At 38.4% G+C, this 25,786-nt stretch overlaps 4 protein-coding genes across 18 annotated transcripts in view; 3 read left to right on the top strand and 1 right to left on the bottom strand.

Moving 5' to 3' along the window:
• The window catches only part of LOC139981588 (uncharacterized), a 107,297-nt gene extending 84,411 nt beyond the window's left edge, over positions 1-22,886 (bottom strand). The window contains exons 1-4 of one of the 4 annotated variants that reach the window (XM_071994087.1): positions 21,987-22,886; positions 13,376-13,467; positions 12,508-12,669; positions 11,208-12,080 (exon numbers count right to left, since the gene is read on the bottom strand). In XM_071994087.1, coding sequence (XP_071850188.1) covers positions 12,006-12,080; positions 12,508-12,669; positions 13,376-13,467; positions 21,987-22,791 — 1,134 coding nt within the window. In that variant the 5' untranslated portion in view covers positions 22,792-22,886 and the 3' untranslated portion in view covers positions 11,208-12,005. The other 3 variants (XM_071994088.1, XM_071994086.1, XM_071994085.1) reach the window with 3 other exon arrangements.
• The window catches only part of LOC139981584 (uncharacterized), a 171,879-nt gene that overhangs the window by 117,159 nt on the left and 28,934 nt on the right, over positions 1-25,786 (top strand). The window lies entirely within an intron of this gene.
• Positions 1,247-3,803, top strand: LOC139981589 (uncharacterized). The gene is made up of 3 exons (XM_071994089.1): positions 1,247-1,350; positions 1,954-2,017; positions 2,309-3,803. The coding sequence occupies exon 3, from the start codon at positions 2,401-2,403 to the stop codon at positions 3,790-3,792; it is 1,392 nt and encodes a 463-aa protein (XP_071850190.1). The 5' UTR covers positions 1,247-1,350; positions 1,954-2,017; positions 2,309-2,400; the 3' UTR covers positions 3,793-3,803.
• LOC139981585 (uncharacterized) lies at positions 6,286-11,050 on the top strand. Of its 2 annotated transcripts, none has more exons than XR_011797892.1 (3): positions 6,286-9,156; positions 9,760-9,823; positions 10,170-11,050. XR_011797892.1 is itself a non-coding variant. In XM_071994082.1 (3 exons), exons 1-2 carry the CDS (start codon positions 6,940-6,942, stop codon positions 9,796-9,798), a joined length of 1,890 nt encoding a protein of 629 aa, XP_071850183.1. In that variant the 5' UTR covers positions 6,286-6,939; the 3' UTR covers positions 9,799-9,823; positions 10,170-11,048. The 2 variants fall into 2 exon arrangements, 1 of the variants encoding a protein (XP_071850183.1); XM_071994082.1 differs by having other exon boundaries at positions 6,286-8,790; positions 10,170-11,048.

Here is a 25,786-nt window from a genome sequence, read left to right as displayed (position 1 = left end):
AAGTGTTGTCCCTCATTGAAGTAGAAAATTAAAGAAAGCCCTCAAGAAAACAAGTCCCCCTTTTATTTTTCTGTTTATTTGTTCTGTTGTGTTTTAGCTCTTCTGCTACTATGTAACAATTCCCATACCAATATACCATGTAATACAATTCTTTATATCAAACATATTCCTTTTCCTGTACATGAATGGGCTAACTTGTGTTTCAAGAAATGAAATGCACTATTAACATGGTGCATTTGTTTACAAGCTGTATATGTAAAACAGTGCATATGTTAACAAACTTTCATATTTATGTATTAATAACACAGCTGCCTATGTCTGCAGACCATTACAAGCAAAACACCGAAATGGGGTTAAGGTTTTAATGAAGAAGTACATCGAACCTTGCAAGTAGTTTCAACAATTTATATTTTACCGTTACACAATATGCATCGATTGATCTTTTTAATATATCATAATAATCATTCTATGTTAATTGGCAAGAAATTCAACCACCTGACTCACTAAACGATGACTTGAGGTAGAATTTTATTCTTGATATTTTATAGTTCATGAAAAAAGAAAATATTGAGCGCAAGTAAAAATGTTTGCTCTTCCGGTTTGCAAGAAATTCACTATTAAAATATGCTAAACTCCTTTAAGGCTTTTTATAAAGATTAGGATGTGGGATCCTCAGTTCAGGAATAAATATTAATAAACAAAACTGACAACTGTACTTAAACATATCACCATATTGAAATGGAGCCCCCCCCCCCCCCCCGCCCACTAAAATCCAACCCAATACAAACTGAACTGAGGGTTTCAAACTTCATCAGGTCCATTTCAGCAATTAAGTATAGCAGCCAGACGAGAAAGATCAGGAGAATTTGACGGTGTGTAGCTGTTGAGGTTGCGTATAGGATTAAATGAGATTTAGTAGATGCTGGACAGGGCCAATAATGATCATCGTTTTCTATCTCTCAAAAATTAACTTCTTATAACTTTGATGCATGGTTTGGTAAATATCTTATCACTGATTTAGGTATTTCCTGTGCATTGGTACAACCTGTGGGCAAAATGGATACATTTTACTGAGTTATATACGCAGTACCACTGCCAACTCGATCGGTAATATCATCGGTGAGTTGAGTTACATGCCGTCAGAGCAGCATTTCAAGTTGTATCTGTAAATGTAGTATTAACCTATTTTCTTTATGTTATTTTTATATTCTCTAGTTGCGCCCTCTATTGCCATTACTAGAAACCCACAGCACCAGAAAAGACGGTATAAGCTTTTAGCAACCTTTAAAAATGTAATTTTAGTGATCAATCATACTTTGTTCGAAGCTGGCCTTGCAAATATTATTAATGGTAAGTTTCAAACATTTAATGGCACTGTAGGTAAACGTAAATCACATTATTTTATGAGTAATCGGTAAGTTTATTATATGCATGTGTTATCGATCACTTGGCGTAAGTTAAGCCTCGTTATCGTACTGTAGTTTACACGTGCACGTTATTTGTGAGCGTTGTAAAATCGTTTTGTTCATACTAGTTATTAACTGTATTTTCAACTGTCTATATTAAGATGGTGCTTAGATGGCTTCGCCATGTTATTCATAATTAATTATTTAAGCATTTAAGCTACTTTAGAGATCCTTGAAGCTACAATTAGGGCTGGTTCATAGTAATGAATTCCTTGTGGCATACAGCATATAAATGCCCACAATGTGACATGTTGCAAAGGAACGTCACTTCGCCATTGCTTCACTTAATTCATGAATATTCATGAGCCTCACAGTATTGGCTTTATAACTCACTGTTCATTATTTGTAACTTGTTTAAATGGTATATTTACTCGAAAATCACGCTTTATCACGATTTAAGTGTTGAACGTGTTGCTATGCAGTAAATTTAGCATTCAGATATTATTCAGATATTATTTAAGAATGTTAATTTGCTTGTTTATTTCAGGAAACCGACAAGCAGGGATTCATCTTTACTTTTACTTAGCAGAGATCTCAGAAAGGCAACCAAGGTTAGCAATGTAGGCAATTTGTGCCTATCTGTGTAAAGAATAATATTGTACCGGTTAAAGTGACATAATTAACTTTAAGATGAAGATGTTGTTTTAACCTTATTTTTTGTAAATTCTTAATTCCGTCCACGATAAGATAGTAGTGATATCACATTTTATGTTATATGCTTGTGTAGTCTACAACCTCAAGGAGCTGACGTCATCGGTTTTATTGTATTGCTTCAATAGTATGTAATATGCACTATGTGCCGGGTTTTATGTACTTTGTTTTTCTTCTCTTTCTATTTTTAGTTTTCACGTTGATGTTGAATAAACTATCATCAGTATAGAAAAAATGTCACCATTTCTGGGTCTGTAACTGCTACAGTGAAAACTTGACGCCAATGGACGGTGAAAAGATCTCATCAATGGAGCAAGGAGAACCCACAGAAATGGAAGGCAGCACCACGAAACTGACCTCCAAGGGTAAGCCCACTGATGAATTCGTAGAGAAACTCAGTGCTTCCTGGAAGCACTCGGTTATTGAAATCCAATCGATGGATGAAGCTAAAGATGAACAGTCACTCAGACAAGGCCTAGCCGAAGTAACAAAGTGTTTGAAGGCATATGAAGAAAACTGGAAAGCTTTCTCAGAACTCTTCCACCCAGACAAAGATATAACATTTCAGAAATTATACAAAGAACAGAACGACATATTCTTAGAAAACATGTCAACTGCAACAGATGCATTTGCAAGGGCATCCAGAGAGTTGGAAATATTTCCCGCTGAAACAAGGTCACTGCGGTCCCACAAGTCTGGTGGATCATCATTATCCCGATCTTCATCAATATCTAGCATGAGAGCGAAAGCATTAGCTGAAGCTGCTGCTGCAAAGGAAAGGCTGCGGTGTACCCAAGAGATTGCAACCTTAAAAGCAACTCAGTCTGCAAAAAGAGCGAAGGAAGAAGCTGAACAGGCTGCAAAAAGAGCAACAGAAGACGCTCAACTACAAGCTCAGCTAGAAATTCTGAAAGCTGAACAAGAAGCTGCAGAGACTGCTGCCAGGGTTGAAATGTTATCAGAAGTGGATGACAACGAGTCTTGTCGCTCTACATCACCAAGCGACACGACTAATGACCACGTGAGACGCTTTATGCACGGTTTGCAGACTACAACTACCCCAAAGACTGAGCATCCACAAACTGAACCAGAAATTAAGTTTCAACCAACTCCAGAACCATCAACCCAATCAATGAAAGAAACTGCTCGAATAATAACAGAGGCAATATCAACAGCCGTGAACTTCAAGAACATCAAAGCACCAGAACCACCAATCTTCGGTGGAGATCCATTACAATATCCTGATTGGAAAATTTCATTTGATGGCTTAATTGAACAACATGTATCATCAGCAGATAGAATTCACTACCTAAAAAGATATTCGGGTGGTGCGGCAAAAGAGGTTGTGAATGGATACTTTCTGCTGAAAGATGAATCTGCTTACCAGAAAGCAGAGGATGTCTTAGAGGAAAGATATGGGAATCCGTACATGATTGCAGAAGCCTTCAGAGAAAAACTTGACAAATGGCCCCGGATTGACCCCAAGAATCATGAAGAACTTAGACGGTTTTCAGATTTCCTCCTGCCATGTAGTGCTGCTATGGAAGAAATGTCCTCTTTGAATATTTTGAATGACACTAGAGAGATAAGTAAATTACTTGAGAAATTACCAAGCTGGATTTCTACCCGATGGAAAAGGTCTGCTGTCAATACCAAGAGAATCAGTGGAAAATAACCAGGCCTAAAAGATTTGGCTGAATTCCTGAAGACCGAGTCAGAAATTGTATGTGATCCAGCTATGGGCAACTTCAGAGATCAGAGAAAGTCAGTCCACTCAAATCCTACCAAACCTAAGGCATTTATTGCAAGAAGCATGGCAACAAATGCAGAGAGTACTTTCTGTGTCATCTGCGAGAAACCTTACCATTTTCTCACAGAATGTAGAAAGTTTGGTGCAAAGCCGGAAGCAGAGATGCAAGAATTCATCAAGAAAAATGGTCTTTGTGATGGTTGCCTGAAAAGAGGTCATCGCTATAAAGATTGTCAGAAACGAGCAACATGCAGTAAGTGTGATGGCAAACATCCATCCAGCCTACACAAAGACAAACCTGTTGCAAACCAGCAAATTAGTGGAACTTTAACTGAAGAGTCAACCAACAGAGCAGTAGATACAGCAAATTCTGGTGGTGTGCCTTCTCTTGAGATGACTTCCATGACAGTACCTGCATGGGTATCGACTCAAGAACTTCCATCCGAGGAATTTCTTACTTATGCTCTACTGGACTCACAGTCGGACTCAACATTCATCTCAGAAGAACTAGCTGGCAAATTGAAAGCAAGGCCAGTGAAAACTGCTTTGAGATTAACAACCATGACTTCAGAAAGGAAAATCATTCAGTGTGGAAAATATAATACACTGCAGATAAGAAGATTTGATGATGAACGGCATATCAAATTGCCAACTACCTCCACTAGGCAAATAATACCAGCACATATATCTCATGTGGCCACGTCCGAGACAGCAAGACAATACTCGCACCTTAAACCAATAACAAATTTTGTGCCTCCTCTCCAAGAGTGCGGCTTCGGCCTTCTAATAGGATACAACTGCTCTGAGGCTCTTGCTCCAATCAATTTTGTCAACGGTGGAGATGGACAGCCTTATACCATTGAAACGAAACTAGGCTGGAGCATTGTTGGAACCCATCAATCAAAGAGGAGTGAAGAGGAAGATGAGATTGGTCTAAGTCATAGAATTGTAATTTCCGAGCTTTGTATGGACCACAACACTTCGAAACTCCACTTTGTACAAAGAACCAAAGTAAAGGAGCTAGGTCCAGGTGATGCAATAAAGGCTCTGGAGATGGACTTTGTTGCAGAGAAAGTCACGGAAAATCCCTACTCTGTGGATGATAAGAGATTTCTGGATCTGCAAACATCCTCCATTCACGTCAATGGAGATAACCACATTGAGATGCCATTTCCATTTCGAAGCAGACCAGAATTGCCAAACAACAAGTCGATGGCATTATGTAGACTGAATCATTTGCGGAAACGACTGATGAAGGATAACAGATATTATCAGCACTACAAAGACTTTATGGAAGACATAAACAAGAATGGTGATGCAGAGATTGAACAGAACGAAAGGGATGCAGAGAAAGTTTGCTGGTACATACCACATCACGGTGTGTACCACCCACATAAACCAGATAAAATACGAGTTGTTTTTTATTGTTCTGCAAGATTTGGCAAAACATCACTGAATGAACATCTTTTGACAGGACCAGATTTGACCAATAACTTATTGGGAGTTCTATGTCGATTCCGACAAGAAGAAATAGCTATCATGTGTGACATCGAGCGGATGTTCCATCAGTTCCATGTTGACCCCAAAGATCGAGATTTCTTGCGGTTTCTGTGGTGAAAGAATGGTGATCTCTACACAGAGCCGTCAATCTACAGAATGAGGGTGCATCTCTTTAGCGCTGGTTCCTCACCTGGTTGTGCAAACTTCGGTCTAAAACATGTTGCAGATTTGTACAGCAAGACAGACCAAGAGGATGCAAAGGATTTCCTAAAGAGAAACTTCTATGTCGATGATGGACTGAGAAGTGTTGATAAGGTTTCAAACGCCATCAAGCTTATCGAAGATGTCACATCAATTTGTGCCCAGGGATCGTTGCGGTTGCACAAATTCATCTCTAACAACAGAGACGTAATGTCAGCAATACCCAAATCCGAACAAGCCAAGGAGGTCAAAGATTTGGATCTCGCATTCGACAATTTTCCTATGGAGAGAGCTTTGGGTATCCACTGGTGTGTTGAGTCGGATGAATTTCAGTTCAGAATTGTGGTGAAGAATCAAACCTTGACCAGACGTGGAATTCTGTCGACTGTTGCATCAATATATGTATGGCGGGCCATCAGTCTCAAATCATGGGAGATCGACTTATACCGATTTAAATCGACATATACCAGTTTCCTTCGACATATACCAGTTTCCTTCGACTTATACCAGTTTCTTTCTACATATCATCGATTTAAATCGACATATACCAGTTTCATTCTACATATCATCGATTTAAATCGACATATACCAGTTTCATTCTACATATCATCGATTTATTTTACTTATCATCGATTTAAATCGAATATGTTAATGAGCTAAATCAATGATATGTCGATTTAAATAGGTATATGTCAATTTGAGTCGCTAGAAACTGGTATAAGTCCACGGAAATTGACTTCTACCGATTTAATTCGACATATCATCGATTTAAACTGGTAGATGTCGATTTAAATGGACATATCATCGATTTATTTTACATATAATCGATTTAAATCGATGAGAAGTAAAATAAATCGATGGTATATGTCGATTTAAATCGATGATATGTAGAATGAAACTGGTATATGTCGATTTAAATCGATGATATGTAGAATGAAACTGGTATAAGTCGAAGGAAACTGGTATATGTCGAAGGAAACTGGTATATGTCGATTTAAATCGGTATAAGTCGATCTCCCATGATTTGAGACTGATGGCCCGCCATACATATGACCCTCTAGGTCTGTTAGCACCATATGTGCTCAAAGGAAAACAGATCCTACAACAAATGTGTAGAGAAGGAGCAGATTGGGATGAAGCACTATCGGATGAGCTGAAACCAAAGTGGGAAAGATGGCTATCTGAGTTACCCACTCTCTCCAAACTTCAGATAAGCAGATGTTTTAGACCCAAAAACTTTGGTTCTACAAGGACAGTGGAATTGCATCACTTCTCTGACGCAAGCACTTCAGGGTATGGGCAGTGTTCGTATATCAGACTGGTAGGAGAAACAGACGGGTAGGAGAAACAGACGTCCACTGCACATTGGTTATGGGGAAATCCAGAGTCACTCCACTAAAGACTGTGACTATTCCCAGATTAGAACTTCAAACAGCTGTTGTCTCAAGTAAAGTGAGCAGCATACTGAACAGGGAATTAGAATATGAGAAAATAACCAACTACTTTTGGACAGACTCGCAAGTCGTCATGGGCTACATCAACAACGACTCACGAAGGTTCCATGTCTATGTTGCTAAAAGAGTCCAACGTATTAGAAATTCAACAGAACCACACCAATGGAACTACATCTCCACAGATGCAAATCCTGCTGATCATGCCTCCAGAGGTCTATTTGTTCAGGAATTAGCTTCTTCTAACTGGTTCAAGGGTCCAGCCTTTTTACTGAAACGTGATCTTGAATTTGCTTCCTGTTCAACTGACATCTCATCTGAAGATCCTGAGGTCAAAACAGGACATGTTTTTGCTGTTGCTGCAGCACCTGTTGGCCCAATATTGGACAGAGTCGGCCACTTCTCAAATTGGGCAGAGGCAGTAAGAGGTATTAGTGCACTGAGAGGACTCATTCGTAGAAAAAGGGGGCTGGCCCCAAAATCAAGAATCAAGGAATTGAAAGATACAGAGATCCTCATTCTGAAATTGTTGCAAAAATATCACTTTCAGAATGAAATACATCTACTAGAAACCAAGAAACCTAAAGTGAAGGGGCAGCTGTGGAAACTAGATCCATACTTGGACGAAGAAGGTGTATTACGAGTTGGAGGCCGCCTTCGACGCACAAGAATGAGTCACAACAGTAAACACCAAATACTTGTCCCAAAGAAGACACACATCACTGATCTACATATTAAACATTTCCATGAGAAGGTGGCACACCAGGGAAGAGGCTTCACTACCAATGCCTTACGGTCAAATGGGTACTGGATCATTGGTTTAAGTTTTGCAGTGTCGTCACATATCTACAAGTGCATCACCTGCAGAAAACTTAGGGGAAGAACCCAAACCCAGAAGATGAGTGACTTACCTAGCCAGAGACTCGAGCCATCACCTCCTTTCACGCACTGCGGAGTTGATTGCTTTGGACCATTTATCATAAAGGATGGTCGAAAGGAAATTAAGAAGTATGGGTTATTATTCACATGTATGAGTTCAAGGGCGATACATTTGGAAATGCTTGACGACATGACCTCTGATGCCTTCATAAACTCTCTGCGGTGCATGATATCCATCCGTGGGAGAATACGCCAGATATTCTGTGATCAAGGTTCAAACTTCATTGGAGCTCTCAATGAATTTAAGAAGTGCCGTAAAGAGATGAAGGATCATCTCATTAAGAAGTTTCTTGAAGACCGTGAATGTGAATTTATTCTGAACACTCCATCTTCGAGCCACATGGGTGGTTTTTGGGAACGCCAAATTCGATCCATCAGAAGCATCCTAACTTCAATCCTTCATCAACATAAATCACGGTTAGACTGCTCATCCCTTCGTGCATTCCTTTATGAGACCATGGCTATTGTTAATAGCCGACCATTGACGGTAGATAATTTGAATGACCCTAATGGACCAGAACCGCTCACTCCAAACCACCTGTTAACCACCAAGTCAGAATTGATCTTACCATCGTTAGGTGAATTTGTAAAACAGGACATCTATACCAAGAAAAGGTGGAGACAAGTCCAGTTCCTTGCAAACGAATTCTGGACCAGATGGAGGAAAGAATACCTGCAATCTTTACAATCGAGAGCCAAATGGGGCAAAGTAAAACGGAACCTTGAAGTAGGTGATGTTGTACTCCTCAAGGATGAAGAGCTGGTACGAGGAAACCTAAGACTGGCACGTATTGTAGAGACTACCTTAAGCAGAGACAATCTGGTCAGAAAGGTAAAAATCCTAATGGCAGATTCTGATTTAAATAAGATGGGCAAAAGAGTAAAGGAACCAGTGTATCTTGAACGTCCTGTTCATAAGTTGTTTTTTTGCAAGAAAGGGAGCAATTTTAATGTGCTCTTGGGTGGGAGTTAGTTGTGTTTGAGTGTAAATTGTACCCAATTTTGGGTGGGAGTGTTAATGTAGTATTAACCTATTTTCTTTATGTTACTTTTATATTCTCTAGTTGCGCCCTCTATTGCCATTACTAGAAACTCACAGCACCAGAAAAGCCGTATAAGCTTTTAGCAACCTTTAAAAATGTAATTTTAGTGATCAATCATACTTTGGTCGAAGCTGGCCTTGCAAATATTATTAATGGTAAGTTTCAAACATTTAATGGCACTGTAGGTAAACGTAAATCACATTATTTTATGAGTAATCGGTAAGTTTATTATATGCATGTGTTATCGATCACTTGGCGTAAGTTAAACCTCGTTATCGTACTGTAGTTTACACGTGCACGTTATTTGTGAGCGTTGTAAAATCGTTTTGTTCATACTAGTTATTAACTATATTTTCAACTGTCTAAATTAAGATGGTGTTTAGATGGCTTCGCCATGTTATTCATAATTAATTATTTAAGCATTTAAGCTACTTTAGAGATCCTTGAAGCTACAATTAGGACTGGTTCATAGTAATTAATTCCTTGTGGCATACAGCATATAAATGCCCACAACGTGACATGTTGCAAAGGAACGTCACTTCGCCATTGCTTCACTTAATTCATGAATATTCATGAGCCTCACAGTATTGGCTTTATAACTCACTGTTCATTATTTGTAACTTGTTTAAATGGTATATTTACTCGAAAATCACGCTTTATCACGATTTAAGTGTTGAACGTGTTGCTATGCAGTAAATTTAGCATTCAGATATTATTCAGATATTATTTAAGAATGTTAATTTGCTTGTTTATTTCAGGAAACCGACAAGCAGGGATTCATCTTTACTTTTACTTAGCAGAGATCTCAGAAAGGCAACCAAGGTTAGCAATGTAGGCAATTTGTGCCTATCTGTGTAAAGAATAATATTGTACCGGTTAAAGTGACATAATTAACTTTTAAGATGAAGATGTTGTTTTAACCTTATTTTTTGTAAATTCTTAATTCCGTCCACGATAAGATAGTAGTGATATCACATTTTATGTTATATGCTTGTGTAGTCTACAACCTCAAGGAGCTGACGTCATCGGTTTTATTATATGCTTCAATAGTATGTAATATGCAATTGTCACGAACGACTGTATTCGTTGTACGTGTATTCAGTATATGCTGGTCAGGGTGATAAGTAGGTCACTCGTCGTGACTGATAACCGTGTTTAATCTTTCTAGAAGCTACGAGAAATGATGGCGCTATTCGGTATTAGCGAGTACAAATTTCCAGAACATACGGGAAGTTATTTTTAGCAGGTGACCGGATATCGTCGACCAATGAACGTTGAACTATCAGTCGTATCTTCGAGACATGGATGATTCTCGATGTTTTTCCGTCAGGATTCCTGGAAAAGAACTTTCGGGAGATTAAACCCGGCTATATATAAGAAGAGATATTTTCAGTGATGAGAGTTTAGTTTTCCGATCTATTGTGAAAAGAAATCATCTGAGATAAAAGATTAATTATCGAGGGGACGGACGGAGGAACCGGTGGACTGTTTGTTTATTAGATTGGTGCGTCGTTTAACCGGGACAGGCGTGACTTCGGCAGAGTTTTTCGGAGTTCACCCAGGAGGAAGCCATCCTTGGGATACAAACGTTGAGTCGAATTGGACCAGCGGGGAACGGTTTTGCTCCTGACCAAGTCACGGGATACCAGCCTACGAGGGAGAATCCCGACATCGTTGTTGGTGACGCAAGGAGGTCAGAACAGCTACGAAAGGAACCGAGAGCCGGCACGCGCCGCGTAAGATAAGTTAAGTAATCTTTTAAAAATTTAACGGCCGTATAATATTGTAAAATCTGTCTGTAATATTCCAAATTTCTAGTACCAATAATCCCTGTACAAATCAGTAGATATCGTATCATTGTAAATATATCGTTTTTGTTAACTTTCAGAAACATCTCAGTAGTCTTTTGGTCCTTTGAGTTTACTTCCCTGAATCTATCTAAAATTTTATTTTTATCGGCTTTGAAGGCTAAAGGAAAAACCCGGGGTCGCAACAGAGGGGGCGCTAGAAGGTGCCATTTTGTTTTATCCCACGGAAGTTGTGACAGCAATATGTGCCGGGCTTTATGTACTTTGTTTTTCTTCTCTTTCTATTAGTTTTCACGTTGAAGTTGAATAAACTATCATCAGTATAGAAAAAATTGTCACCATTTCTGAGTCTGTAACTGCTACAGTATCGTGATCTAGTTTTCTGTGTTACTAGACAATAATATCCCGTAATAAAAAGTATAAAATTTTAAGAATTCAAAATTTTCAGCTTTTATTAGTTATTAATATGGATATGAAAAAGTGTCTGGGTGAAGAAATGTTGATTATTGAATCAAATTCCCCTAACTACTTCCTAACTAACATTCCCTGAAACTTTGTTGAAGTTCAATTCATCTGCTTTACAAAATAACTGGCTAATACCATGGCAGTAATGCAACCATTTGCTGAATAAGCTAACCTAGGTTAGTAGCAATATGGTGATACTGAATTCATCCAACTAATCAAATTGGGCCATGGCAGTACTGAATTCATCTGCTGATCCACAATAACTTAATATTAGACAATGGTAGTACTGAGTTGATCTGCTCAACAAAACCAACCGGCTATCAGCATGGCAGTTCTGCAATCATCTGTTGAACAAATTAACCAAGTAGCATCATCTGCTGAATAAAACTAACCAAGGATAATAGCTCAATGGTGACACTGAATTTATCTATTGAACCAACCAATGGGATAGTGCCATGGCAGTACTATATTTATCTGCTATGATTAGAACAAAACTAACCGGCTAACACCATGGCAGTACTGCAATCATCTGTTGAACAAATTAACCACATAGCACCATAGATATACTGAATTCGTCTACTGAATAAACTAACCAAGGATAATAGCTCAATGGTGACACTGAATTTATCTTTTGAACCAACCAATGGGGTAGCGCCATGGTAATTCCGAAAAAACATATCCATCCTAACCTGCTAACACCACGCAGGGCTTAGATCATCTGCTGAACAAAACTAATCTGATAGAGCCATGGCAGTACTGAATTCATTTTTGAGTATTTCTAGGACCATCTTCACTCCTTCCTCACCCTAAAATGAGAAGAAAAGAAACAATTCATCGTTCAAAAGCATAAAGAAGTTTTAACTTCTTAATGTACCAATTTCTAAAGTTTTGGCAAGGCTCTCAAAATTAATGCTCACTCCTTCACACACTTTTGGTTAATGGGATATAACCAAAGGGTGCGGTAGGTACACCATACTCATTAGAGGCTTCCAAACATAGCATAGTTCGAAAAGAAATATTGACTGACATGACAGACGCTTGCATGTCCTTCTTTTTTTTTTTCATTCCACAAAAAGCAAAATGTTTAATGGATTCATGGTTATCAAACGTTTCAATTTAAAAGGTTTTGCAAGATCAGAGGAAACATGGGGGAATATGTAATGCTATCAAAGGATTACTTTTCAATTTACACTTGAAACAACAGGTCGCTAATGTAAAAAGTTTTGAATGCACCTTGTATGCCAATTCCCAAAGTACCGGCCTACCGATAAACACCGCCCTCGCACCGAGAGCCAGGGCCTTCAGGACGTCAGTTCCCTTTCGTACCCCACAGTCTAAATGAATTTCCACATCAGACCCTTTCACAGCCTCTACGACCTCTGGAAGAGCATCAATCTAAACAACAAACACAATGTTTTTAAATTATTAGCACCTTGGTAAAAAACTGTTTATGACAATTTACCAAGATATGAATGTTCTATGTGGGAGTTGATATTTTTATCAAAATTGAGCTGACAAAGTCTTAAAGACAATATTTTTCACAATATTAGGTAAGAGGAACATCATAATTAAATGTTTTACTACAAATGTATAATTTTGGGGGGGTGAGTTGATATTTCATCACAATTGAGTTGAAAATATGGTTGTTTTCAATCATTATGTACAAATCTTTTCACTCTGTAAACCTCATCTGACCTCTCGAAGGAGTACAGAATTAACACTAATGCAACAAGCACACAAACAATCAACAAAGATTCTGTTCACCTCTTTTAATATGTTGAAATGAAACATTGTTACAGCAGCAAGAATATTCTTAAAGCTGTCTTGCAAAAGTTATGCTAATGGGGTACAGTGTATATTCAATGTGGATGGTTGACAAGAGTTATGAGTGACAGTGTTCACAAGTTGCAGGTACGATACACAGGCCAGTACGCAGAGGGGTGTGACAGGTACATACACATCACACCTCCTCCACCGCCCCCCTACCTCTCACACCCCTGCTGAATTATTCAACCAGTAGAACACATAACATATGCAGCAGACCACAGTGTAGATCTATTTAAAGCCCAATTAAAAGTTTCCAATATGCAAACAGACTCACTGTAACCAGTACGCCATCTAGCTGCCTTCCTCCGTGATTGGAAACAATTATCCCAGCGACGACGTTTTCAATGGCAAGCTCAGCATCACTGCCTGTAAGAGAGAGACAATCAAGACTGAGGATAGGATCTATCTTAGATGTAGTGAATTTATGTGAGTGTTGATGTTTGAGACGTGTTGTGGTAGGGACTTTGTGGGCTGTGATAATTATCTCTAACCAAGATAGTTCTGGTTAGGAGCAGGCTTGTGGTACGAGTACAACAGCATGAGCTTGAGTAAAAGGAGAATACACTTAACATATAATTTATGAGTACCAGTACAAGGCTCCAAGCCTGAGTACAAATACTTCCCTCTGCAACAGTATCTATTCTAGAGTCCAAAATATCCCAACTGTGAGTACAAATCCATACTACAAAGTACAGGCAGCTATAACGCTAGCGTATGAGTATGAATCCATACTACAAAGTACAGGTAGCTATAACGCTAGGGTATGACTACGGATCCATACTGCAAAGTACAGGCAGCTATATTGTAAGCGTATGAGTATGGATCCATACTACAAGGTACAGGCAGCTATATTGCTAGCGTCTGAGTATGGATCCTTTCTACAAATTTACAGGCAGCTATAACGCTAGTGCATGAGTATGGATCCATACTACAAGGTATAGGCAGCTACAACGCTAGCGTATGAGCACGATTCATACTTCAAGGTACAGGCAGCTATATTCCTATTGTATGAGCATGGTTCCATATTACACAGTTACGTTGAGAGTCCGGCCTTCGGGCCAGAAGTGGGCTAGCTGACTTGCAACGGAGGGCTCACGTCGATTGGACTGGGTTGATGTGCAACGCAGTGAAACCATGGCCTCGATGAGGCGTAATCTCTGGTTAATTTTAGCTCTCTGTCTTCAATTTTATAATATAATTATTCAAATTAATTATTTCCTTTTTCATTCGTCTTTTCTCGCTAAGAAATCACATTTTATTTAAGATGAAATTTATGCTCATGTCTGCCTAGGTTCGATTCCCCGCCGAAGCACTATTTTATTTTATGTTTTTATTATCATTATTTATTTTGGGGTTGTTGTTAATATCTGCATGTCTATGCATGGTGTTTTAAGTTTGTTTCGCTTTGTTTGTCTGTTTTTTGGGGGTGGGGTGGGTTTTTTTAATATGTGGTATTTTGTTTCGCGTAAACACAGAACGTCATTGCAATATTTTGCACAGCTTGTCAATAGAAACCGATCGGAACTTAAGACCTGAGTAGTAAATTTGATTTCTGTCTCGCTCTTCGCCTTTCACTAGATATACGAAAACTGTACGCTGCAAAAGAAATGCTTCTTCTGTACAGTGTAAGGCCACCGCGACATTTTTTCTGACAAGCTTGATCATATTTGTTCTTCGGGAATGTTGTGTCATTATTTAGCCTTTATATTATAAACCGTTAAATGTGGAAACAGATTTGCTCCTGTTAGAACAACTTCACATTTCTTAAATGCTGATTTACTGAGGTAGGCGTTTGAAAGACTGTGATACAAAAAGGTACGGTCACGTCATAAACAATGCCACGAGCTCTCTGTGCATTAAAAACAATCGAAATGTGCGGTATTCATGACAGCACACAAAGCAGATAATGCGGATACAGCAGACATAGCCGAGAATAAAACCTAGTAGCGTGGAGGATTCAATTATGACATACTAGGACTTTCTACTGGTAAACTTTACTCATGGTCGAATAAATATATCTAATTTCTACCTTATCTAACTTTTGCTCTGTATTTAACGTATTATGACCAAAACAAATATGAAGTTCACGACAATTCCATGGGACTTGTATATTCGTCTAAAAATAGCTCCGTTTCGAATCTAACGCTCCGTTGCTATGGTAACATCGTGGCATGACAGAAGGTACGTCCGGAGTATTTATAGTAAAAGCTAGCAAAGTCAAAAGAAAAAAAATAAATGAACGGATGGCCTTTATTGACCTTTTAGGCATACAGTGCATACATTTCTTCATCTCCTCTCCACAGTATACTTTCTCGACGTTTTCATCGAATAATAGCCCTGCCGCTAATGGATAGATGACAGGTAGAAGATGGCCATCGACCGCTTTCTCAACTTCTTGTGCCACGTCTGGCACCTACAAGTAGTAACCGACGTATTACTGGCGCAATCCCGACCGAAGATATTTTAACTCTCCTACAGACTTTTCTACACTGATCCCAGAAATCATTTAGTGCCGTCAAAATGCCTTAGTTGCTAATAGTTTTATTTCCATGACGTAACAGACAGACATACATGCAGACGGACAACTTCAGATAATGTAAAATATCACTACCCGTAATCACGTTATGTTTACTATGTCTTCAAATGTCGTCTTTTTCTTCCCTGCAACCCCGGTCGTCATTGGAGTCGTTCCAACAACTAAATTAAGGCGAAGAACGACGTCAAGATATATCCAATGTCTAGACTACACTGCTTGCAATGAAGAGAGAACTGCCCAGTACAGTACGTGTTGATATGAACGCCTACAAAATGACAACAAATATATTCCATTGACAAACCACTGTGTATAACGGTATTGAAAACACTCGTATATAGATCAACGCACACACACGGAGGTATTATGTACGTACAGCATGCAATGCAGACAAACACTGGCGGAGAAACAGGGGGGGTTGGGGGGGTTTTAACCCCCCCACTTTTTGAAGAGGGGGGGTTGGCCCACACAATCAACCCCCCCTAGTTTTTGCCAGTAATGTTCTGTTATAGCCTATGTTATGTGCTCCAAATGGCATAATAAATCAAATTATTAAATTTGAAATTGTTAAAGTCATTTCAACCTTTTACCTGGTAGGCTACATCAACAATTAACGACCGAAAACCGAGTTAGAATTGACCCACACATTATTTCTAGCCCCTTTCCCCCACCTTGCGCATTGGAACTTGTAGCTCATAGCGCTAACTTCACCCCACAACAGACATACACAAAATAACGTTTTGTTGCTGTTGAATAGCTTTGGAACTGTATACACTTGCCAACTTCAACGAGGTGAAGGAAGGTAAAGAAAAAGAAGAAAGAGAAAAGGAGAAAAGGATGGAGTAGAAATACGGCAAGAAAACGGGAAGAGAAAGAGGAACAGTGACAAAATTATTCGAATTTGTAAAGCAAACAGCAGATATCACATCCAACTTTTTCAGTAGTGGGGACATGATATACCGTGTCCCCACCAATTTGTCTTGACCAATAGCTGCATTTCAAGTTCCCCTGTATTGAACTTTGGCGCAGTTTGATCCAGCATTGTGCAAATGAAATGCAGCAGTTCTCATTTTATTGTATTTTATCCACAGTTGTTAAATATAGGACGGAAATCGCATTTGCGGCAGTCTATAATTGTTTTCTGGGAGAGGACGCCAGACCCATCGTATACAAAAGTCTACTTGGATTATTTTTCCCCTGATTTTTTTTTCTGCAGACGCCCATGCATGTATTTCCCCAAACTAAATTTCTAAGCCATGAGATCTAAAACTTAAGGAGGTTTAGGAGCATCATTAGGTCTGGGAAGTGTTATTTCCGGCGATCTGGGAGGTATATTTGCCCCAAAAAATCGTACGCTACGCGCGAACCCATGGTCGCGCTCCGCTTAGATAGTGTCATAGAACAGACACGCGTCCCCACCATTATCCAAGACTGATCTGCGCCCATGCTCAAAACTGTCGATGTGTGTAGTGTTCGGATTCGGAAATATCTGGTATATTTTTATTTCCTTCAACGAAATTTTTTAGTAGCCGTCTGAATTTTCGAAAATTCCCTAACCAACATTCTTCATCATACTCGTGCAATTTTGACCCGTCTGTTAGGGTTTGAAGGAAGTTTTTCTATATCGGTTGTCCATAGATGATATTTTGTGCAACATTATGGGTATGTTTTGAAGTGAATTTATTCACGAGAATTGTGAATTTTCAAATTCTGAACAGTGGGGCTGACGGATATTGTGGGCCGCGATGAAGAATCACCTACAAAAGCAATGATCCACAGGATATGTGATGAAGTCGAACATGATGTGTGACTGGTGACAATCTTCAAAAAGGTTATAGATGAGAAAAAAAGTATTTGGAAAAAACTTGGTTCTCAGGCAAAAGTGTACATATGGTTGGTCAGTTTCAAGCCCGAGAAGTGCCATTTCCGGTGATCTGGGGGTACCAAAACCAGAAATTTGCTTGTACGCTGCGCGCCAACCTATGGTGGCGCTCCGCTTAGATAGTAATACGCGTCCCCCGGGTTAGAAAATCCTGCATACGCCCCTTGTTAAATGCAGCTTTTCAAGGCCTGGGCAGTGCCATTTACTGCAATTTGGGAGGCAATATTTGCCAAAAATTCTTGTGCACTTCGCGCCAACTTATGGTGGCGCTCCACTTAGATAGTGAGCCAGCAGTTATGACTTTTTATTTCATCAATGGCCTGCAACCCCCCCACTTCTGACAAGAAATCTCCGCCACTGCAGACAAATATTTCGGAGCGCGCACTTCTGATTTTGTGCTGATATTCTTGTGAGCGCTCTTGCATCACTGTTTGCATGCGCGCAAGGACAAGATAGACGAAAGACTATCACGCTGTAGCTACTAAACCTTTCCTTACATGTGTACAGCAGCAGACTACTGTGTTGGTTGCATGCGGCAAGAGCAGTGCAAGAGTTTGTTCTAGATCTTGTTCGCAACAGCGCGGTGTCATCACGCCCCAGTGCCCCTGCATCCCACTGCCAGCCAAAAGATGAGGTACCCACTGGCAGTTTCGAGCTGCGTGTGGCCATGGGAAGAGGGGGTCACTTGCGGCCCAGAGGTGGGCTTAAGGGTTAACGACGGCAACCACCGAAAGTACGGCTACCGCATGAATAATTTGCCGACTAGTCACAGCTGCAGCATGTGCCCACAGGAAAATGTTTTATTACCTTTTTGGGGTAAGGGGGGGGGAGGGGGGAGATGGTCGCTCCGCCCTGCTTTTTTATTTGCTATATATTATTACTGTATGAATACTGGACCTTTTTCCGATTATGATAAATGGACTTTTTTGCTATTATGAACATCGAACCTTTTTTGCAATTATGAAAAACGGACCTTTTTTTGCTATTATGAATATCTAACCTTTTTTCCGATTATGAATAACGGACCTTTTTTGCTATTATGAATATCGAACCTTTTTCCGGTTATGAATGACGGACCTTATGAACAATGACCCTTTTTATGTATAACGAACCTTTTTTTCCGATTATAGATAACAAACCCTTTTTTCTCCAAAAATGCACGTTATGAATAACGAAACTTATGAACAATGACCCTTATGACTAATGGTCCTTATGAATATCGGGCTGACCCCATGTGTTGAACAGGTTTCAAACACACTTCTATAGAATGTCAATTGATATCACAGCATATATGCTGTGACTGGGTAGGTCCGGGCAGGGTGAAATTTTCAGGGCGGTGAGGGTGAATATTCCCTAAGAAAAAGTGTTGTAACAGAGGGAAAATTTCCTGCAGTGTTACACCTGGAAACCTAAGCCTTTGTATAGTGGTATTGCTACTAATCTCGCAGGAGCTCTGGAAAAAAAAATCGTCAAAGTTTCCCAAATACAGGGCGAATCTTTGATATAGTGTATGGGCTATAGTAACGTATTGAAACCAATAGTAAGTAATTGCTACAGGCCCCTAGTCTGAACAGTGAAACTTTTACTCAGTCGGACACAGAACCTATATTGAAGCCACAATGTAGTTAGCAACAATATGACCATAACATGATAGCCTTACTCAGCTGTTAGCCTTCAATGGAGACTTAAAGATCTTTTTTTATTGGTCCCAATTATAGCACACTATAGCTAGGAAAGTTTTGTGATTACGTAATCGACCTGCCCCGGTCGTAAATCAACCTTTAAAGTTCTAGACTTTACAATTAGCCTGCATAGCATCTTAACATCACTAGGCTCTTTGACTAGGCTTAATGAGATCTTAAAAATTGTGTTGATTTACATCAAAAATGAATATATTCATTATGCAATAGCTATAGAAAAATATTAATCGAAGCATTTCCACGAAAATGTTCCGGATTACAAATAAGGTATCCAGACGTTTACCCCCGATTTACCGGATACCCGTGGAGTCTAAAGTCCCTCAAATGAACATAGTCAGATAGAAAGTTTATAAAAATAACGATGATATTTTATCATCGAACGACTACACGCGCGTATATACGCGCAAGTTGGCTTTCTTCATAAGTGTGTACAAATGTCACAAAACGTACGTGAGCTGACGTACTATCTTCACGTTTTTGTATATATGCATTCGGTGCAATACGATATTTTTGGCGTACATATTTATTTCATTTGTTTTTATCCGCCATTGAAAGCTTAGCGCAGTTTACGGTTGACGGGTGCGTTAAAATACGTGCAGGATGGCGCTGTTTGTTATCGATGGCCGTAACTTTATTCTCACCCAAGATGAATCCCGCTAACTTAAGGAACTAGAGTATTGTCTGTTACTAATTCAAGTAACGAACTCTGTTTTTGATGATAAAGATCGACTATAAAGAGAAACTGAGCAAGCAACTATTGCATCGAAATAACCTACGTTAAAGATTATTCAGTGTAGGTATACCCTATCACAATAACGTTTACCATACTACAACTTTGCCATTCGATCACAGCAACACTAGTGATTGTAATCGGCCTAACAACCGTTACACTGTCAATAATTGTCGAGTAACAACCTAACGATCTAAAACAAGGACTGACTAAAAGGCTATCACAAAATGTTCTTAATACGGCCTAATTATAATTCAGCTGTTACTTAGAGTAACATTTATATATATTACTTTAAAGATTTACCATACAGGCTTACTTATACGCTAAAAGTGGGTCTCGTCAATGCTGAACGCTCCGATCCTGACTCTCATAAGACTTTGTCAAGCAGATTTTTTATATGTGTAGTATTTAGACGGCAATATATATATATATATATACATATACATAGATATACATATATATATATATATCTATATATATATATATATATATATATATATATATATATATATATATATATATCTATATATCTATATATATATATATATATATATATATATATATATATATATATATATATATAGAATTGAATGTTTGGCTTGCCTAAAGAGTGGTTATTCTGTGTAAAATTATCAAATTCCAAGCGCCAGGGGTGCACTCTGTACAATCATAACACTTTGGTAATACGCCCTTAATGACAGTTATTAAAAGCCAATTTATACGCTTGATCACACCAGTAATATCACTGTGGTCGAGTGGTACCGACTTCGGTTCGTGACCCGAAGATCCGTGGTTCGATTCCTACCTTCGCCTGATGAGTTCCTAAAGGACGAAACCGGTCGTAAAGTGGAATTTTTCTGGTGTGTTATTCTTTATTGAATTACTATAAATATATATATATATATATAGAAAAAATATATATAATATATATATATAGTATATTATAACGGAAATCCACGTTTACTCCAAAAGAAAATAATATAAGAGAAAACCAGAGAAATAAGATATGACTCATAATTGACAAATAACGAGATATGTTTTAGAAAATATATTGGAAAGTACAAAATGTAACACAATGAACGTATGACGCTAGATAAGTGTAAGTTGCATTTATGGAATTAGAACCAAATAAACCATGACTATACAGGAAGCGGATTAAGGAGGAAAGAACGGATTACATATGTTTGTAGAATTGATAGTTGTTAAGGGGTCCCAAGTCTTTGTTGAGGCTGGTGATGTGAGATGTGAGTACGAAATATCATATACTTTTCATTCAACTGCCAAGAATTGCTGACGAAGGAAATATATTTTCTAAAACATTACTCCTTATATATATATATATATATATATATATATATATATATATAAAGTAATGTTTTAGAAAATGTATTTCCTTCGTATATATATATATATATATATATATATATATATATATATATACCCGTTCTTATGGTTACGCTTTTTGTTGTTGAACGATTTGATGTGATTACGAAGTTAAAATACAAGAAAATAAAGAAGAAAAAACAAATTTCACGGTTAGGTGTCAGTTTTCACGAACATGAATTAAAACCTGTCATTCTTTTAAGGGAGTGCGATGTACCATGCTATGGAACGCCAAAAGGGCAATGTATTTTGTCGTCTCGATCGAGTTTGTTGCCTCGATCGAGTTTGTTGCCTCGATCTATTTTGTTACCTCGATCGAGTTTGATGTCTCGATCTATTTTGTTGCCTCGATCGAGTTTGTTGCCTCGATCGAGTTTGTTGCCTAGATATATTTTAGATATATTATACAAACTCGATCGAGAAAACAACATCGAAGTGGACAAACTCGACGGAGACGACAAAATACATTGCCCTTTTGGCGTTCCATACCATGCAGCAATACTTGTTGTGCTGTTTTAGGCACTTTCATATTTGACTGATTATAACCAGTTATAAAGATTTGTAAGATAATGATCTTTTACCGAATACAAATTTTAAGACTTGGTAAATCAACTTCGATTACTCTGACAGAATTAAAGTAGTATTACGAGGAATTACCATTTTTTGGACGCTCCAGCTGGAATGCGCACGAATAAACTTCATTGTCGTAGGTGAACCGGTTTTGACTAACAACACAAGTAAAAGAAGTATTTTCGCAGTATGTGACGTATGCATGTTCCAACGTCATCTCTGGAAGGAGGGACGCTTTCGTCTTGTTGACGATCTGGTACGGACACTCACCGGAGGATGAAACAATCTTGACTTCAATCTTGGGATAAAAGTAACCAAGAACCGTACAATTCAGTAAATAATCAGCGTTGACGTCCAATGGCAATGAAGCAGTGTCCACAGCTGAGCAAACAGGTGTTGGTGAAGGAGAATGAGTGTTAAACAGACGATACGTTTGATGTAGTACGGCGGTTCTTGCCTGTTTGTATGAACCTTCTTTCAGTACAACATCGTAAACACCGGAATCTTGGGCAACAGTATTTCTGATAACAAAAGCAAGTTCTGCTGAAACTATATTTCCGACGTTGTCTCGTTTTATATAGTCTATACGAAATGTGTAACGTTGAAAGAGATACTCATCTCTGTACCAAAATGTACCTCTCAACTCAAAACTGATATTCGAGGAACTTCCTCTTAAATTTTTCGTAAAGTTCATAAAAGTCCAATAGTAGAAAGGATCAGCCATTGAGAATACTCGCGTTGGAAATACAACATCGCAACCAGTAGACTGTACGTAACAACTAAGTTCATTATTCGACACACTTGAACACATCTTATTACAATCAAGAGTATCAACAAAGGATGGTTCGATAAAAGAGAACAGTAAAATAATGTATGCAACTTTAAGATCCATCTTTCGAAGTCCCTCAACAGAACCCGTAAATTATTGCTGTTTATTTGTATACGCGTGTGTACCTTGGAATACAGCTTTTCTGATTCGGCTGCTAGTGTCTGTATGCACGGAAATTGATTTCTACTGTAAGTATTCTTTGCCATAGATCTAGCATAATCTACAATGAACATTTTCACTTTCTGTCTTCCGCCTTTCAATAATTATTGACGAACATTCATTTGTTCTTGCGCTGAGTGTTTCTAAGATCTATTGACGACAAATATTTATGATAGCATAATTTGGTTTCAAACCATTCGCACCGATCTTTAACGTGAAGTAGAAAGTTCTTTCATGAATATATTTTCACATGAGTGGGCATCATAAAGTATGGAATTACATTCAAAAGAAATGAAAATGAATCTACATTCACATTTGACGCCCCGCCCAGAAGTGATTTACTTTCATTTTAAAATTCTCTGATATAAGATAAATTTGATGCAGACGTGTTATATTCAAGACATTTAAAGCAAATGTGAAAGGAGATCTAAGTATATTTTCTCATTTCTGAGAAAAAAAAATGCGACTACGCGCATTATATTAGATGATGTTGAGAGGGACGTGTAAATGTAGCCCAGCACGTCCAACTCGACAAAAGTCTCTATTTAGAAGGACAGCTTGAAATGATCCCCTCATATCAATGCAGTAAACAAAGAAAGCCTCACAGCGATCTTAACGGTGGTTCAAATACATGCCATAAGCAAATGTTGTCTCCAGGATCTATATTTCCGTCGTTGTCTCGTATGATATACGGTATAGTCTATACGAAATGTGTATCGTTGAATGAGATACTCATCTGTGTACGAAAATCTACCAATCAATTCAAAACTAATATTTGAAGAACTGTTTCTTAAATTTGTCGTAAAGTTCATAAAAGTCCAATAGTAGTCAGGATCAGCCATTGAGAATACTCGTGTTGGAAATATAACATCGCAACCAGTAGACTGTAAGCAAGGGCGGCGGAAGCACTTTTAATCTGGGGGGCACCGACGTCGAAGGGCACTTTGCAGAAATTCGATTGGACTGATGCAGCCTGATATTTAGTACCCTTTATAACTCTTATTGTATTATCTTATTTGCGTAGGTCTATACACATCACTCTATCAACGCCCCTCCCCCCTTTAAGGAAAAAATGCATACTAGCACTGCAATATGTGCAAATTAGGAAACAAGGAACAAGTTTTCTTTCGAGACAAAATGAGGTGAAATCATTATAAAGTCCAAATCCCTGCACACGCGATCGATACATACATGAAAGCAAATGAACTATGTCAAAATACGAAAGGATGGGGTAGGTTATGGGATTAAAACTATACTCATTATTCATAGTAGGCTTTAAATGGCTTCTGCTTATTACAAAGTCACAATGTAATATAGCAATGCATTTTTGGAAATGCATTAGGATTTTTTTGGGAAATTGAATATGCATAATGGCAACATAGGCGTAGGAGGCGGGGTGGGGGCTGGGGGGGGGTCTGCAGCCCCCAATCAAAAATGCTTGTGAATATTCGGGCAATATGCTGAGAATTTTTCGGACACCTACTGAAAGAAAAATAATTTGCAATGTGTTTTTCAATGGTTAACCTGATATTATTTTTATAATTACTATTGTAACGACTTCCCCAATAATTTCTAACCAATATGGAAGGGAATAACACGGGCAAACGATTGTATGTTATTGGCATGCGATATAATAACCGATGCATGCCTATATGTTATTCACATTACCATGTTAAACGCGCGCAGAGCGCGCGAAAAATTTTATGCTATAGAAACTTATGAAATTTGAATCTCAGTTTTTTAACCAAAGAGGCAATGACCGCTTACGTTTCAGAAAGATAATTCTAACAACTCAATCGGAAAACTGAGAAATCTGAGATTATCCGTCAAGAAAAAAAATATTCCTAACACCTGAAAGTGAATTGGCAATGGAATATAAGCAAAGAAGTGTAAGGTTAAGTGCGGAAGTGGAAAATTTTGTTAGTAAAACCTGGCTACTGGATTACAACAGCCCACATTTTCTTTCTCCCAAAACCTAGCGAGTTTCTTCTAAATATAAATTTTAGGGCACAAATAATGAGATGGTATATAGGTCCTATCAGTTGGTTTGAAATTTCGGCAATACCCCGAGTCTCTGAAATTTAGAAGTTCGACCAATGTTCAGTTGTTCAGTTCAGTTCTATTTATACTAAATACTTAATTCTTGAAAATGTTACGTCACAAAAAACACGGTCACGTGATTTTGTGTACATTGAATATTCTTGCATTTTAGCTCATCTGAAAGCTTTTCAGCTGAGCTATAGCGATCGTGCGATTCTGCCGAAATTTTGCCATATTTTTGCCATCGTGTTTGAATGACTGCCATTTCGTCATTTTTTTCATTCGATTTGACTGAAATTTCGTCAGTGGTTTGTGTGAGTTAAATTTGCATATCTTATAAATTTGAAGGTCATTTTAGGTCACGATATTTTCAGAAAACGTAAAAATGCTACTCCTTCAAGAGCGCTTGTCCAAATCTGCTGAAATGTTGTGGATAAAACGTTTGAATGGTGGTGAAACAAAGTTGTCTAGGGGAAAAAAATTGTCGTCGGAAGAGTTTTCAGTTATGATGAAATGTAGGCCGCAGATCATGGAGGTTGTTTTTCAACCTTTCTTAGTATTCATGACCGGTATGCGTTTTGTTGTGAGTAGCAAAATGTCCAAACCTATAACTCATAATAGCGTGTGTGAAGTATGTGTATGTTTTGGTGTGAGTGTGTGTATGTGTGCGCTGCCTTTTATAACACCCACATCTCTAACAGTATATCATTGGCAACCCTTAAATCTTGGCATGTAGGTTGCCAATGTTAAACAACTTTTTCAAATAAAAGCTTATATGAGCTTCTGCAGCGTTGCTTCACTCGTTTTTGATGGGTGGCGATGTGGGATACTTTATCGCGTGGGTATGGATGTAAGGTAG

Source organism: Apostichopus japonicus, chromosome 15, assembly GCF_037975245.1.
Source record: "Apostichopus japonicus isolate 1M-3 chromosome 15, ASM3797524v1, whole genome shotgun sequence".
NCBI lineage: Eukaryota > Metazoa > Echinodermata > Holothuroidea > Aspidochirotida > Stichopodidae > Apostichopus > Apostichopus japonicus.
This window is presented reverse-complemented; position numbering and strand designations above follow the sequence as displayed.

Excerpts from the sequence above, each read along its gene's own strand:
- LOC139981589 (XM_071994089.1), top strand. The coding sequence starts at position 2,401 with ATGGACGGTGAAAAGATCTCATCAATGGAGCAAGGAGAACCCACAGAA.
- LOC139981585 (XM_071994082.1), top strand. The coding sequence starts at position 6,940 with ATGGGGAAATCCAGAGTCACTCCACTAAAGACTGTGACTATTCCCAGA. Across the intron at positions 8,791-9,759 it reads GAGACAATCTGGTCAGAAAG|GAAACCGACAAGCAGGGATT; the intron begins GTAAAAATCCTA and ends TGTTTATTTCAG.